The sequence below is a fragment of the Passer domesticus genome, chromosome Z, assembly GCF_036417665.1.
Source record: "Passer domesticus isolate bPasDom1 chromosome Z, bPasDom1.hap1, whole genome shotgun sequence".
NCBI classification, from domain to species: domain Eukaryota; kingdom Metazoa; phylum Chordata; class Aves; order Passeriformes; family Passeridae; genus Passer; species Passer domesticus.
In genome coordinates, this window is record NC_087512.1 from 82,059,742 (window position 1) to 82,074,812 (window position 15,071).

Here is a 15,071-nt window from a genome sequence, read left to right on the forward strand (position 1 = left end):
GCAGGCAAACACTAACCCATCTGAACTGCACATTTCTATTTCTGGGCTGTAAGTACACCAGCAAATGAGCAGACAAATTACACAGCACAAATATGATGGGGAAAATGAATTCCCAGTAACCAAGCAACATTTCTCACTGGTCTCAAGTGTGAAAATAGCACCAAACAAAGGTTGGTAGCAACGACTTTGGGACAGATCATAAGGAAAAGCATTAGGAAACATTTACAAACCATCACTTTAGCATTATGTTTGTTGTATAGTCCTTTCCAGTTCCTACAGATCTGTCATGTGTGGTGCCACATCCAGGCATGCATTCAGGATGGTCTCTGCACCCAGGCTACATTCATATTTTCTAACACCACTTCTTCCACTGCCTTTCAATCTGAAAGATTCCTAATGCTATATATTACAGTTATATATTATATATATACATTATAGTAGAGTTCTGAGCCATGATACACAATTCACCTTAGAAAGTTTTTCAGCTTTAACTCTGACAAAACTCTGACTGGGAACTCACCTTAAATTCTCAATACACAAGACAGCTAGCACTACCATGTGACTACAAAATAATAAATGCCATTTTGGCAAAAAAAAAAAGTGTGCAAAATGGATAGTCTTGAATTTCAGCACGCAGAGATTTTCCATCCTGATTTCAAGTAACAAAACAAAACAAAATACCCCTTAAAACCCAAAGAAGTCTCCCTTCCAGAACTGGCCACAGACCTAGGATGACACAACATAATCCAACTATCTTTGCATATTCTTGGAAAAAATTACCTCTGCATCTTGTCCAAAGAACCGGTATTTGTATCCACATTCCACACACAAAACAGCATCTTTGTACTTTTTCTTCATTTCTATGAACTGGAGCTCAAGTGGAGTGTAAATGCTTTTGGTTCTTTTATTAAGATTTGTATCTGAAGAATTTTGAGAATTTTCATAGGACTTGAGAGACGCAGAAAACTGACTAAGATTATGTTGTAACTCCTCCTGTAAATAAAAGGTGGAAAAGTGAAAATTAGGAATCATCAACCAAATCAATCACCCCCTCCTTGGTTTGCACTGACCACAGAGCTAAAGACTGCTCTTGCAGTGAAGAGCCCCTAAACTGCAGCACAACTATTGCAGCAAGATATACAGAACACAGAATATCTGGAATGAAAAGGAATTAAAAAGTCATGAAAGTCAAAGTTAGTTAGTCCTTAGACACCTGAGGGGAAATCAGAACCCTATGGTAGCACAAGCTCTCAAAGCACAGACAGTGCAGGCTGCAGAGTCTGGGCAGTCTAAACAGGCCACACATTGAAATAAGGATGAATTACTGCTCCAGTTTACAGGTGAGAAACTCCAGCATGAAGAGATTACTGATGTTCCAAAAACCCACAGTAAATCAAGAAATAAACCAGAGTCTCAGTTCCCTGTCTCAGCCACCAAAACTGTACTCCTTCTCCAGTCTGCACTTCCTCCAAAAGTTCAGCAAACCCCTGAGAACAACTTAAACACAGAAAATCAGCACTACAGTTTCTAAAACCTGAAATGTGAAATGCTCTGAGCTCACTCCGTCTGCAGTTTATCATTTGCAATGACATTATGTAGCCTATTCTTGCCAAGCAACTTCAGCTCTACCACACTGTGCTGTTCTGTATGGCCAGCAGAGTGATGGGTTCAGAAGTGAAGAGAAAAATACTGGAAAGTGTTTCACTTACAGCAAAATTCCTCCTCACTTATATCACAAGATCAAGTACAGATAATATTGGTTGAAAAAAATACAAAGACAACACCCTCCAGAATTTTTTTAAGCGTATGACTGTTTAAAACACAATTAATCAGGTTGTGCTATAAACTCTGCATTTGCAAACAAATCCAATAAACTTCCATTTCTTGTCATCTGACCAGGGGTCCTGTTCAGATTACAAGAAACAAAGTGAACAGAATGTTTAGTAGCAATGGTAATTCAGGAAAAAAAAAATCAAACAGAGATAGCTTAAATCATATACTTATATACTTTGGGTCATGAGAATGTACAAAGTGTGCAGTCAGAGAACAGCCAGGGAAAAACAGCACTTAGCTGTAACTGCAAAATCCCACAACTGCACACCACTAAGCCAGAGAACCCAGCCCAGCTCAAATGAAGCTGCCCTGCACCCAGAACTTGGGTGGCTTCAGGAGCTCAGATGTCTCTGCTGCACAATCCTCACAGACTCAGCACTCTTGGTCCAAGGTCTGTGCCAGCCAAACAGGGTGACCCTGTCTCATTTTACAGGAAACTGCCATGACAAACCACATGAAACAAGGGCATGTAAAAAGGCAAAAGGAGTAGAAACAAACACCAAAGCTGACTTGTTGAGATGGTCTAAGTTACCAGCTGGAGGAAGGTTACCAAGCAAAAAAGCAGGACACAAACAGCTAAAAGGACCAAGGAAGATAAGAAAAATCAGTTTTCTGGGTTCTCCAACTGACCACATCCTCATAACCTCAACCCCTTACCACAAGAGAATTCTCTTGCCACAAGCTGCTCACTTCATTTGGACACCACATCCACACAGAGCAGACCCCCCAGTTGAAGACCACAGCCCTCACACAGGGAAGGTTACAATCAGCTCTTCATACAAGCTCCTTCCCTCAAAAAGCCAGCTGCAGAGCTCCACTAAAGACCAGCCACCACAGTAAGCCATGAGATGCATTCTAGGACCTGAGCAGCTGACCCCAAACCCCATTAACTAATGTTAACTAACCCCATAAGTAAAGGGGAAGCAAAATACCATTATTCCACTCAAGTCCTTGACTTGCACCATACATGTCATCATGACAACTTTTCCTGTGAGCTACCCCTACCTCTTGCAGATGAAAAAGCAGGGATATCTTTACTAAGTAAATTTACCAGCAACTAGATGAAGCCACATCTCAGTGATAACCCTACACAACATTTTTGCAAAGAAAACCTGTTGGAAATTTGAGAGCCCATGTGAGGAACTGAAAGCAAGCTGAGCAAAGTGCCTCTCTGAGCATGTGTCATTAGGGGGGGTACAGCTTCCCCCACAGGTGACACCAACAAGGCTTCTGTCCCATCATGGTGCTGCTGTTCACTGAGGAGCCAACCTGCTCACCCTGCAAGGAGCTTCAGCAAAACACCTGTACACAAACACAGCCCTGTGGGGATCTGCTGCACCATTCCACGTCAGAGCACAGCAGCACAAAGGGAAGCTTGTGCCAAAGCTTGCTGGTTTAACTCATAACAAGCAACCCACACACCCCACAGGGCCACAGCTCTGCATACCTTCTGTGTGACCTTTGGGCTGCTGTCCCAAGATGGAAGAGGATTTTTCAGTTCTGAGCTCCTCCCAGTAGCATTGGGAAGTTTTTCTTTCTCCTGAAAGCCATCCTCCTGGAGGCTGGTGCACTGCTGGCTTGAATCACTGCAGAACTCTCTCAGCCTGCCCAGAGTTTCCAAACAGATACGGGACTTCTCACGCTTCTGAGATTCTTCTTTGGTGAAAATTCACAACAAAAATACATTAACAACTTATTTTCTAAAAGAGAACATCTATTAGAAGAACAACAGTAAGCACAGACACAACCATTCCTCACTTGTGTGCCTCTCTCTATGTGGGAAAAGATGCATCATTATTTTTCAAACTGACAACTGCACAGCCATGAAGTTAGCTAAGAATACTGGGAATCAAGCAGATTTTCTTTCAATGCACTTATTTAAGCAGACAGTATTGCCTCTTGAGAGGGTACTAGTGATACTTCAAAGCACCACACCAACAAATTTAATACCGTTCCCACTCTGAAACTCAAGAGGCTAATTCTTCCTATTGAAATGTAATGAACTTTACATTCACTGGTTTTCATACCAGCATTAACTTATTAAATTCTCTGCTCAAAGCCAGATGGAACCCAGGCATTTCTGAGGCAATGGAGCAGCTGACAAAGAAAACCTTATTTACTGGCTGCCAATGCTGGAGGGTTTGCTAAGAGTCAACTCACTTTTATCCTGAGCCTTCAGTGGGTTACAGATCTCTGTCAGAGTAATTTGTCGTGCCTTGGTCTTCTTCTCACAGGGTGCATTGCTTTCAGTAGATGTGCTCCTTTTTGTGCCACATTTAGAAGCCTGAAATGTAAATTAAACTAGTCAGTTCAGTTACTTTTTTCTGTTTGCTCCTCTCTGCAAGAGAACAAAGCAACCTCACAATAAGTTAAGGCAAAAAAGTCCAACCTCCCACCCCTGGTATGGCTAATGGCCAGGATGGAGAAGCTTGGAGCATCCTGCTCCTTAGATGTCTTTTGAAACATGCAGTTAGAACACTATGTAAACAGAAAATTCACCAGTTTTGCTGTTTCATCATTGACCCTTTGCAAGAAGCTTGACCAAATATGAAGAAATAACTTTTAAGTCCAACGAAACATAAACACTTTGCACAGAAGCACACAACAGGTGCTTTCAGCAGCTGGCATCCACATCTCATCTCGTGACCACAGATGGTTTAACCATGGAATTTCAATTTCCTTAGAGCTAAGCAGGAACTCCAGCTTCAAAACCTCCACATAACCACAGCCCACATGAGTAGCAGTTTTCAAGTCCACTGTTAAATAACACCAAAGTAACGCTAATTAGGAAGTTTATTCTACCAGTGCAGAAAGATGTAATCACACCTTTCAAAATGTATTTGGACCAAAATAGCTGACTGGAGTCACAGGTAAAAAAAGCAAACACCTTTCCGGAGCCAGAAGGGGCTGGAAACAGTAACTACAGGGAGAGTGGAAAATACAAACTCAGAATGAAATCCAGCTGCTGAGACACAGCCACTTTTCCCCAGTGCTGACACAGGAGGATCTGCATCACTGCAGGCTGTTTTGGCCGTGCACCCACCAGCACTCAGACCCCAAGCCACCTAAGCTCCAGCACCTGGGATAGGAGCATGGCTCACAGCATGCCAGAGCTGCCCAAAAATGGGATTCATTCCTCAGAGTGCCACAAGCCGACTGTGACATCCTGAAAAGAGACAGCGGGTGCTCCACCAGCCCCTGCCCTCTCCGACATTCCTGACACAAAGACAGAGCTGGGATCTGCCCCAGCCCTGCCCCTCTGCCCCAGGGGGCTGTCTGACTGCAGGGCTGGGTCTGCTTCTGCCCTGAGCACAGGTGGGCCTGAGCATTTCCACCAGGCTGCCAGGCATGGCCTGCACCAACATCCTGACTTACATCCCTAAAACCTGCTAATTGCAGGAGCCCTTGGCTAAGGGATGCAGCTGCTGCCTGTCCCACTGATCAGGTCAGACTGATCAGGTCCCACTTCTGGCTGATCAGCCTTCAAAGAACGCAAAGATCAAACCTCAGACAACATCCTTACTTATGGCAATCTTAGCATATTCCGCACTTTGCAGAACTGGAAGGCACAGGGGTTCAACACTGGAGTGAAGCCCCAGTGACATGGACCAACATGCTGGCCGTGCCCAGATCAGCAAACCTGTGCCAAGCTCCAGCTCCTCTGCAACAGGCACACCCTGTCCCACAGAACCCCAGTGTAATGGACAATCCTATAAGTTAAGGCCATTGAAAGTGTTACTGTTAAATGTGAAGTTTCAATAAGTTAAGTGTGTTAATTATGTTGTTGTTAAAATGTAAAACTTCTAATGTTACTGTTGATTTGAAGTTGTAATAAGCAAAGTTGTTGTTACAAGGTTGAACCTGTTAGTCCCTGCAGTTCACACCCACCCTTGTTACCTCCGTCAAGTGCTGCCTCCACTGCTCTCTAAAATGGCGCCGAGGAAACCTCCCTGGGAAATATGCAAATCAAGAGGAAGTCAAGAGAATCTAACTAAAGACCCTGAAACCAACAAACTAAACTAAAATTTAAGAAACTAAATGAATGGTTCTGCTTGCAAAAGGTACTCTTATTCAATTAGTGAGGTTTTAGAACTCACTGTAATTTCAACAGAACAGAGATGAAGTGAGGACCCTAGACTTCGAGCCAGACAGTTGTCTTCCTGGGCACGCTCGTGAGGACGGAAGCCCCAGTTCTGCTGTGCAGCAAAACTGCGTCACCTCCTCCTCTGCGTCGCTACCGGGAGCAGTGGCGGTGTGCGCGACCCCTCGGGCCCCCACCCAGAGCTGATTCTTTAATAAAGGCACTGAAAAGGAGAAAGATCTCCTGCCCATTTTTATATCAGTTGGGGGCTCGTCCGGGATAGCCACGCCTGAAGAGGACACCAGGAACGGGACGGCCGCCCGCCTGGACCTCCAGGACAGCTGGCTACTCGGACCCAAGAGATCAGCCTGGGACCAGCGACGTCAAGGAGCGCCGAAGGAGTAAGTAATCCCGGCGGCGGGCGTAGGAGGCGTGCGATTGGTGTGTGAGTGAGACGAGGGCCGGCAGCTCGGACCCTCGAAGCGAGTGAGGACCCCCTAGTACCGCGGTTCCGGACTCCCGCGAGGGGGCCGGCCGGGAACGGGGGAAGCGAGAGGTACTGTTGAGTGAGGCGTCTCCTGGGGATAGTGTGGGCCCCCTCCTGGGCGTGCAGGAGATAGCTAGGTGTGAGTGGCACGCATCAGGGCCTGGTCTCCCTTGGTAAGACCATTGCAGTCTAGGTAGGTCCGGGCGTGTGGAGTGCCTAGATATTGAGTGAGTCACACGCATCACAGGGTGCCCCCAGGCACTGCCAGTACCAGGTGCCCACGAGGGTCCTTGCTTCCCAGGACCGGGCCGGACGTACTGTAGGTGGTGTGCTGCCGCGATTTCAGGGAGGAAATCGTGAACCCACGGCCCAAGAGCACTGGGGTGGGGAGTCTTTAGATTAAGGCAAGGACAGGCACCACACATTCTTGCACACATCCCTTTCGCCTAGGCTATTCTGCTGGGGAGGGATAGCCAAGCCGGATGGTGGACGGCAAAGGGGTCGGGCCCCGCTTGGGTTGATCCCAGATTCTGGGAAGGGATACCCCCGGGTAACCCCACGGAGTCTCCTGGAACCTTCCTACCTCCATTCAAAAAGTGAGGAAGGCAGATACAGTATTAGAACAGGACAGTCTAGTCCGGGGTTAGGACTTGAGGTCCAGCTTGGCGGGTGGCTAGACAAGGGAAGGTCCTGGTGCCCAGGGAGGGGATTCTAATACTAGGGACCCTGGCTGCGTCGAAAAGGGTGCTCAAGAGTCTCTAGGGTAGAGGCAAGGCGCGGGGGTACATTTAGGTGGTGTGAATGTAGTTAGTTTACCCGGGTAAAAAGAGAGAGAGAGAGTGAGAGGGAGAGTGATTGAGAAAGGGTATAAGTTATAAAAAGGGGGGGAAGAAAGACTTAAGTTAAAGTTATTTATTCAGTTGAAAAAAGACGAAAAATACTTGATTTACTTGTAGATTTGTGTTGCCCGTCAGTAAATTTCCGTTTGGGTAGGGGCACATTTGGGATCTTAGTTTAGTTATTTAAGGATGGGTCAGTGTGTTAGTAAAACAGGGATCCCTTTCAAAGGAAAAAAGAAGATAAAGAGTATTCCATTAGATAGTCCACTTGGACAGTTATTAGACCATTGGGATTCTCAAGAAGCCACTAAAACCCTTGACCAAGTTAGAATGATTTATTATTGTACAGAGATTTGGCCAAAGCTGAAATTACAAGGAAGGTGGCCATGGTATGGAACTCATGATCCATGGATGTGTTCCCAACTGAACCAGTTTTTGCGAACTCAGGAGAATCCCGATATAGAACAACTAACATATGCCGCCTGTTGGCAAGGTGGGGTTGTGAGTGAAGGGAGCGTGAAGATCTGTAAATTAAGGAAAAAAGAAGAAGATAAGGAGGAAAGTGAAGGGGAACAAAGAGTCACTAAGACCTGGGATCCCCTAGATCACCTACCACCTCCTCCTCCAATTTACCCAGTCCTAAACCCCAATTCTATACCTGCTCCCCCAACAGTAATTCCACTGCCACCTCCTCCTAATGCCCCTATGCAGGACCCCCTACCTGCTCCCCCAACAGTAATTCCACTGCCACCTCCTCCTAATGCCCCTATGCAGGACCCCCTACCTGTTCCTCCAACAGTGATTCCACTGCCACTTCCTCCTAACGCTTCTGGGCCAGATCCCAATCCGGTACCTACTCTTCCAGCAGCAAATCTAGTCCCTCCTACACTCTATCCCTCATCTTCAACCGCTCCTTTAACTTCACCTCCTTCCAACATTCCTACCCCTAGACTTGAGCCCTCATCTTCCCCTATGGTTACTCTTTCATCCTCCCCCAGTCATGATACATGTATGCCACCCTCTGTACATCCTCCATTATTATCCCCAAATATAGCTCCTGACGTTAATACTATGAATTTACCTCCTTCCCCCTCACCCATATCTATTCCTTTACCACCCGCCAATTGGAAACTGAGTTCGTCCCCTTTGTCCAGTAACGAACAAGACTCCGTTTTCCAGGTGACCACCCAAACTGACCATAGTATTGAAGGCCCTTGGTGTAACACTAGGTCAAAGACATCGAAACCTGAAAAAATGATGCCTCTCAGGGAAGTCCCAATGGGTGGGATGATAGGAGGGGTAGGATTTGTAAATGCACCACTCACAGCTTCGGAAGTCCGAGGGTTCAAGAAGGAGTTAGGAAATTTAGTAGAAGACCCAGTGGGCATTTCAAACCAAGTGGACCAGTTCCTTGGACCCAATATTTACACCTGGGGAGAACTCAATTCTATACTCAATATCTTGTTTTGTCCTGAGGAGGTTAGGATGATCCGAGCAGCGGGAATAAGGATTTGGGAAAAGGAGAATAGAGTTGGACCCCCTGGAGACCTTAAGATGCCTTTGGTAGATCCAGGATGGGATCCAAATCGGGAGGAGGGCAGGAGGAATATGAGAGATTACAGGTCTCTGATAATTAAAGGTATAAAGGAGTCTGTCCCTCGTAGTAGTAACACTAAATTGGCATTTGAGGGTACCCAAGAGAAAGATGAGACTCCAGCGAGTTGGCTTACTAGACTGAGGAGGAATTTCCAGCTATACTCTAATATAGATCCCGATAGTCCAGAAGGACAAGTACTTTTAAAAGTGCAGTTCGTTACCAAATCTTGGCCCGACATTAGAAGAAAGTTGGAAAAAATTGAGGATTGGCAAGACAAATGTATAAATGACTTGCTAAAAGAGGCTCTGAAGGTTTACTTAAGAAGGGAAGAGGAGAAGGCCAGGGCAAAAGCTAAAATAATGGTAGCTGTGGCTCGGGAAAGCATCGGGGCGGATAGTAATTCACCGGTACGGTCCCCGGGAATAGACCAAAACAAGCCACCTCCATCGGTGGGACGATATTGGGAAAAGCCAGGATTTAGAAAGGATGGAGAAAGATCAAGGAAGATAGAAGGAGTACCCAGTGATAGGACCTGCTATTATTGCGGGGAGGTTGGACACTTTAGGAGATATTGCAAGAAATTGCGACTAGATGAAGCAATTGTGCAAGAACAGGAAGCATTAGAACGGGTTTTGAGGGGTGATGACTAGGGGTGTCAGGGGCTTTATCTATTAGGGGATCCAATAAGACACCAAGAAGAGCCCCTGGTAAATTTTAATGTGGGTCCCCAAGATGAAGACTTTGAATTCCTTGTGGATACAGGAGCTGATAGATCAAGTATTAATAGACTGCCAATGGGGATGACTCCTGGAAATAAGATCTGTGAAATATTAGGAGCAGAAGGGAAACCGTTTTTAGCACCAGTTGTTGAAAATGTAGAAATAAAAGGAAATTCGAGACAATGTACAGTAGATATTATCTATTTGCCAAAACTAGAAACCAATTTGTTGGGAAGAGATTTACAAGTCCTGTTGGGAGTAGGGATTGTACCAGATAACGGGAAGATGGTCGTTAGACTCATGAGGTTAACTCAAAAGGACTTAGAGGAGATTCACCCCGAGGTGTGGGCTGAAGAGGGAAAATATGGATATTTAAACATTCCACCGATAAAGGTAGAAATGCAAAAAGACATTCCTCCCATACGGGTAAAGCAATACCCCATATCATCAGATGGAAGGAAGGGACTGGCACCAGTGGTTGAACATCTATTAAAGGAAGGCATCCTCGAACCCTGCATGTCCCCCCATAATACCCCCATACTAGCCATTAAAAAGACCGAAGGAAAATACAGGTTAGTCCAAGATCTGAGAGAGGTAAATAAGAAGACTATTGCAAGATACCCCGTAGTGCCTAATCCTTACACGTTGCTAAGTCAAATCCCGAGAGAACATGCTTGGTTTACTATCATAGACCTGAAGGATGCTTTTTGGTCTTGTCCCTTGGCAGAGGATTGCCGGGATTGGTTTGCATTTGAGTGGGAACATCCAGATAGAAACCGGAAAATGCAGTTAAGGTGGACGCGCTTACCACAGGGATTTACTGAGTCCCCTAACCTGTTTGGGCAGGCACTAGAAGAGCTATTAAATCAATTCCATCCTAACGGAGAAATAAAATTGTTGCAATATGTAGATGATCTATTAATCTCTGGGGAACAGAAAAGCGAAGTCCGAACTGCCAGTATACAACTATTAAATTTTCTAGGGGAAAAGGGGCTGAAGGTATCGCGAGATAAGTTGCAATTTGTAGAATCGGAAGTCACCTATTTAGGACATGTGATTGGAAGGGGGTATAAGAAATTAAGTTCTGAAAGAATTACAGGAATTCTTTCCATCCCAGCTCCAAAAACTAAGAGAGATGTAAGAAAACTCCTGGGATTATTTGGGTACTGTAAATTGTGGATAGATAATTACACACAGAGAGTAAAATTCTTGTATAATAAATTGGTAGATCAAGAACCAATCAAATGGACAATAGATGATGACCGGCAATTACAAGACCTAAAGAATAAATTATCTTCAGCCCCTGTACTAAGTTTGCCCGATCTTAGTAAGGAATTTGATCTATTTGTAAGTGCAGAAGAAGGAATCGCCTATGGGGTACTTACCCAAGAATGGGGAGGATCACGAAAACCTGTAGCATTTCTGTCCAAATTACTAGATCCTGTAGCCCGGGGGTGGCCAACTTGCCTGCAAGCGATTGCAGCTGCAGCAGTCTTGATTGAAGAGGCCCAGAAATTAACATTACAAGGAAAAATTAAAGTGCATACACCGCATGATCTCAGAACTGTTCTTAGCCAAAGGGCCCAACAGTGGCTCACGGATTCTAGGATTTTAAAATATGAGATCATCCTGATAGATACTAAGAATCTGGACCTTGCTACCTCTAAGTGCCTTAATCCTGCCCAATTTCTTTTGGGAGAACCCGTGAACAACCTAGAGCATGATTGCCTAGAGTTAATACACATGCAAACAAAGGTGAGAGAAGATCTTGTGGATGTACCCTTACCTTATGGGAGAGTCTTGTTCACAGATGGATCCTCTAGAGTAGTCTCTGGGAAAAGAGCTTCTGGGTATGCGATAATAGATGGTAAAAATATGGAAGTTGTAGAAAAGGGGAAGCTGTCTTCGAATTGGTCAGCACAGTGCTGCGAAGTATTTGCATTAAAAAGGGGACTAGATCTGTTAGAAAAAGATAGCGGCACTATATATACTGACTCGCAATATGCATTTGGCATCGTACACACCTTTGGCAAAATCTGGGAAGAGCGTGGATATTTAAATTCTAAAGGGAAAAATCTAGTACATACAGAACTAATAAAGTTAGTATTAAAATCTTTACAAAAGCCAACAGAAATAGCAATAGTGCACATCAAAGGACACCAGAAAGGAGATAATTTTGAGATAAAAGGAAACAAACTTGCTGACCAAAAGGCTAAGGAGGCAGCCTTAGAAATAGGAGAACCAATTAAGATCTTCAAGCTAGAAAGGAAAGCCAGACAACAAGAAGACGAAGTAAGGCCAATTTTTAGTGAGAAGGAACGAAAAGCGATAGAGGAATTGAAATTACACCAAGGGGAACGTGGTGAATGGTTAACTCAAGATGGGAGGAGGTTTCTAAACCAGGCATTAGCACGGAAGATATTAACAGAAATCCACGAATTAACACATTGGGGAACCCAGGGACTATGCGACCACTTCTTGAGAGAAAACATATGCATTGGAGTGTATGAATTAGCTAGGACAATAACCAAAGGGTGTGTAATCTGTCAAAAAGTTAATCAAAAAGTAATGAGAAGAATAGAACCTGGTGGAAGAGAATTGGCTCTAAGACCATTCCAAAATATACAGATAGATTTCACTGAAATGCCCCTAGCACAGGGATATAAGCATCTATTGGTAATAGTAGATCACCTCACCCATTGGGTGGAAGCTTTCCCCACCAAAAAAGAAACTGCAGAGGTGGTCGCAAAGATAATCCTGGAAGAAATCATTCCCCGGTATGGTTTAGTAAACACGATTGATTCTGATAGAGGGCCTCACTTTGCTGCTCAGGCCTTACAACGAATAATTGAAGCCTTGGGGATGAAATGGAGACTACACACTCCATGGCATCCCCAGAGCTCGGGCAGAGTTGAAAGGATGAATAAAACACTTAAAAATGTGTTGACAAAGTTAATATCTGAGACCAAATTAAATTGGCTAAAGTGCTTGCCCTTAGCCTTATTACGTATTAGAACAAGACCTCGAGCAGACATAGGGGTTTCCCCCTATGAGATGATGTTTGGGCTTCCCTTCTTATTGTCCCCCTACAGTACTGGAAATTATCTAGATGGAGAAGAAGCTACACGGAAGTATTTAGGAGTAATTGGGAAAACGTTGGAGGACCTCAGAAAAAAAGGGATATATACCTCAAACCTCTCCTCATGATACAAATGTTCATGATATTCATCCTGGGGATTGGGTACTAATTAAATCATGGAACAATACGCCTCTAATGCCTAAGTTTGAAGGTCCCTTTCAGGTGTTGCTGACCACTCACACGGCGGTATTGACTCAAGAAAAGGGTTGGACACATATTACTAGAGTTAAAGGGCCGGTAACACCTCCCAACGCAGGATCCAACTCCCTTGATCCATCTACCGGACCAGTAGAAGGAACCTCATCTACCAGTTCGCGGGAATGGACTGTAATCCAGAACCCGACAGATCTAAAGATAACTCTTAAGAGAAACCCGAGGACTGACAAAGACTGAAAGTGAAATCAGAGAGTTATGTCTATAAAAGTTCAGAAATTTGTTGTAATGTTGTTAGTGTTCTAAGAGTTAAGAAGTTAAAATTATTCCCTATGGAAAATTAATGAAAATTAAATTCTCCTACTGAGCTTTCCTAAAAAGGGGCAGTGAAAATTAGTAATTAGAGAGTGAAACAGCTAGTGTAAAAGGACTCTTATCAGACCTCTAAGAAGACCTTAGATCCAAGAGGCAAGACCGGAGGGAGCAAACAGGGGAGAAATGGCCCCTACCGGACTCTTGGGGAAACTGGTACTGGTGCTAGTGATGAGTGCTGCTCTTAGCAGAGACGATGACCCTTGCACCAAATGTTATCATCCTATCTATGATGGGGAAGACCTGAGGTCCTTCTTTAGAGTCCATACCAACATAAACCCGAGCTGTTTTAATCACTCTCAGTTAATTACCTGTCGAGAAGATGGGAAAGTATATTGGACTACCAGGAATACAGCCACTTATAGGCAACGCCTGCTTGGGGAGTGCCCAGTAGGAGAATCCTGGTTTTGTTTTGAACATGAAGGATTGAAAGACTTGGTAAAGGAAAAACAGCTGATAAGGGAGAGAGAAATCCCGGATGCTCCCTTAGAGAGAAATTTATTTATAGATCTAGTGGAGAAAATAAGCAAAGAGTTAAACTTAACTGAATGCTGGGTTTGCGGAAGTACTCAAATGACAGAAATTTGGCCATGGGAGGGAATTAGCCTAAGCCCACTAGAAATTCTAAGATGGAAACAAACAAAATTAGATTATGAATCTTTGACATCCCGTGGAAAAGAAAAATGGAATTTAAAATCAAGAGTAGTAGGTGAAGAATGTATACTGAGAATAGGAAAAAGATACAACACCCCTGTAGGAAAAATGGCATGTAAAAGGTATATAATGATAAGGGAACAAGATTCCAAATGGGTCCCAAAGGAACCCAATACATATTGGGCTGTTGGAAAAACTGAGACAGGATGTATATATCATGAAGGATATAAGCTCCATAAATGTACAGGAAAAAGAATAAATCCCTTCTGGGGGATTAGGGAACTATCAAAATTCTGGGAATTGCCAGGTGAAACTGAGGATGAGTTCTGGCAAGCCCCAGAATATTTGTTCTGGATCTGTGGAAACACCGCTTACACCAGGTTACCTGGAGATTGGATGGGGAGTTGCACCATAGGGGTCATTAAACCAGCCTTTTTCCTATTGCCTAAGAAATCAGGAGCACACTTAGGAGTCCCGGTATATGATGACTTACGGAAGGATAATAGAAAGAAAAGAGATGTAATTGACATGGGAGGTACACAAGTATGGAGAAGTAAAGTATGGACTCCAGAAGAAATTATTCAAACATATGGGCCAGCCACATGGGCTCAGGATGGATCCTGGGGCTACCGTACCCCTATCTATATGTTAAATAGGATAATCAGGCTCCAAGCAGTACTGGAAAAAGTTTCAAATCGAACAGCGCTAGCATTCGAACATATAAGTGACCAATTGTCCCAAACGAGAACAGTAATTTATCAAATTAGGTTGGCAGTAGACTACTTATTGGCAGATGAAGGAGGAATATGTGGAAAATTCAACTCGTCTGAGTGCTGCTTGGAGATTGATGATAAAAGTACAGTAATAAAAAATATCTCTAAGGAAATCCGCAAACTGGCCTATGTTGGAAATCAGGAATGGACACCTCTAATAAATAGTAACTGGTGGGATGAGTTCTGGTCCTTTAAAGGAACATGGTGGAAAAAGGCTGCGTTTATAACCATCTGTTCAATAACCGGTTTGGTGTTTTTACCTTGTCTGTTCCCTTGTCTAGTCAAAATACTAACTTCCACAGTACAGGCAAGTATTCGACGTCTTGAAGTAAATACTCAAAAACAGGCAAAAATAATGTTGATGGAAAGCCAGAGGCCAAACCACGAGACGGCAAAAGAGATATATAATAAATATCAAAAACTC

The 15,071-nt window shown here is 44.1% G+C and overlaps 1 protein-coding gene across 2 annotated transcripts in view; it reads right to left on the reverse strand.

The window, feature by feature from the left end:
- The window catches only part of MSH3 (mutS homolog 3), a 109,970-nt gene that overhangs the window by 93,341 nt on the left and 1,558 nt on the right, over window positions 1-15,071 (reverse strand). The window contains exons 2-4 of one of the 2 annotated variants that reach the window (XM_064405165.1): window positions 3,994-4,117; window positions 3,281-3,486; window positions 781-993 (exon numbers count right to left, since the gene is read on the reverse strand). In XM_064405165.1, the coding sequence (XP_064261235.1) occupies window positions 781-993; window positions 3,281-3,486; window positions 3,994-4,117 (543 nt within the window). Of the gene's footprint in view, window positions 1-780; window positions 994-3,280; window positions 3,490-3,993; window positions 4,118-15,071 lie in introns of both variants that reach the window. The other variant, XM_064405164.1, reaches the window with a different exon arrangement.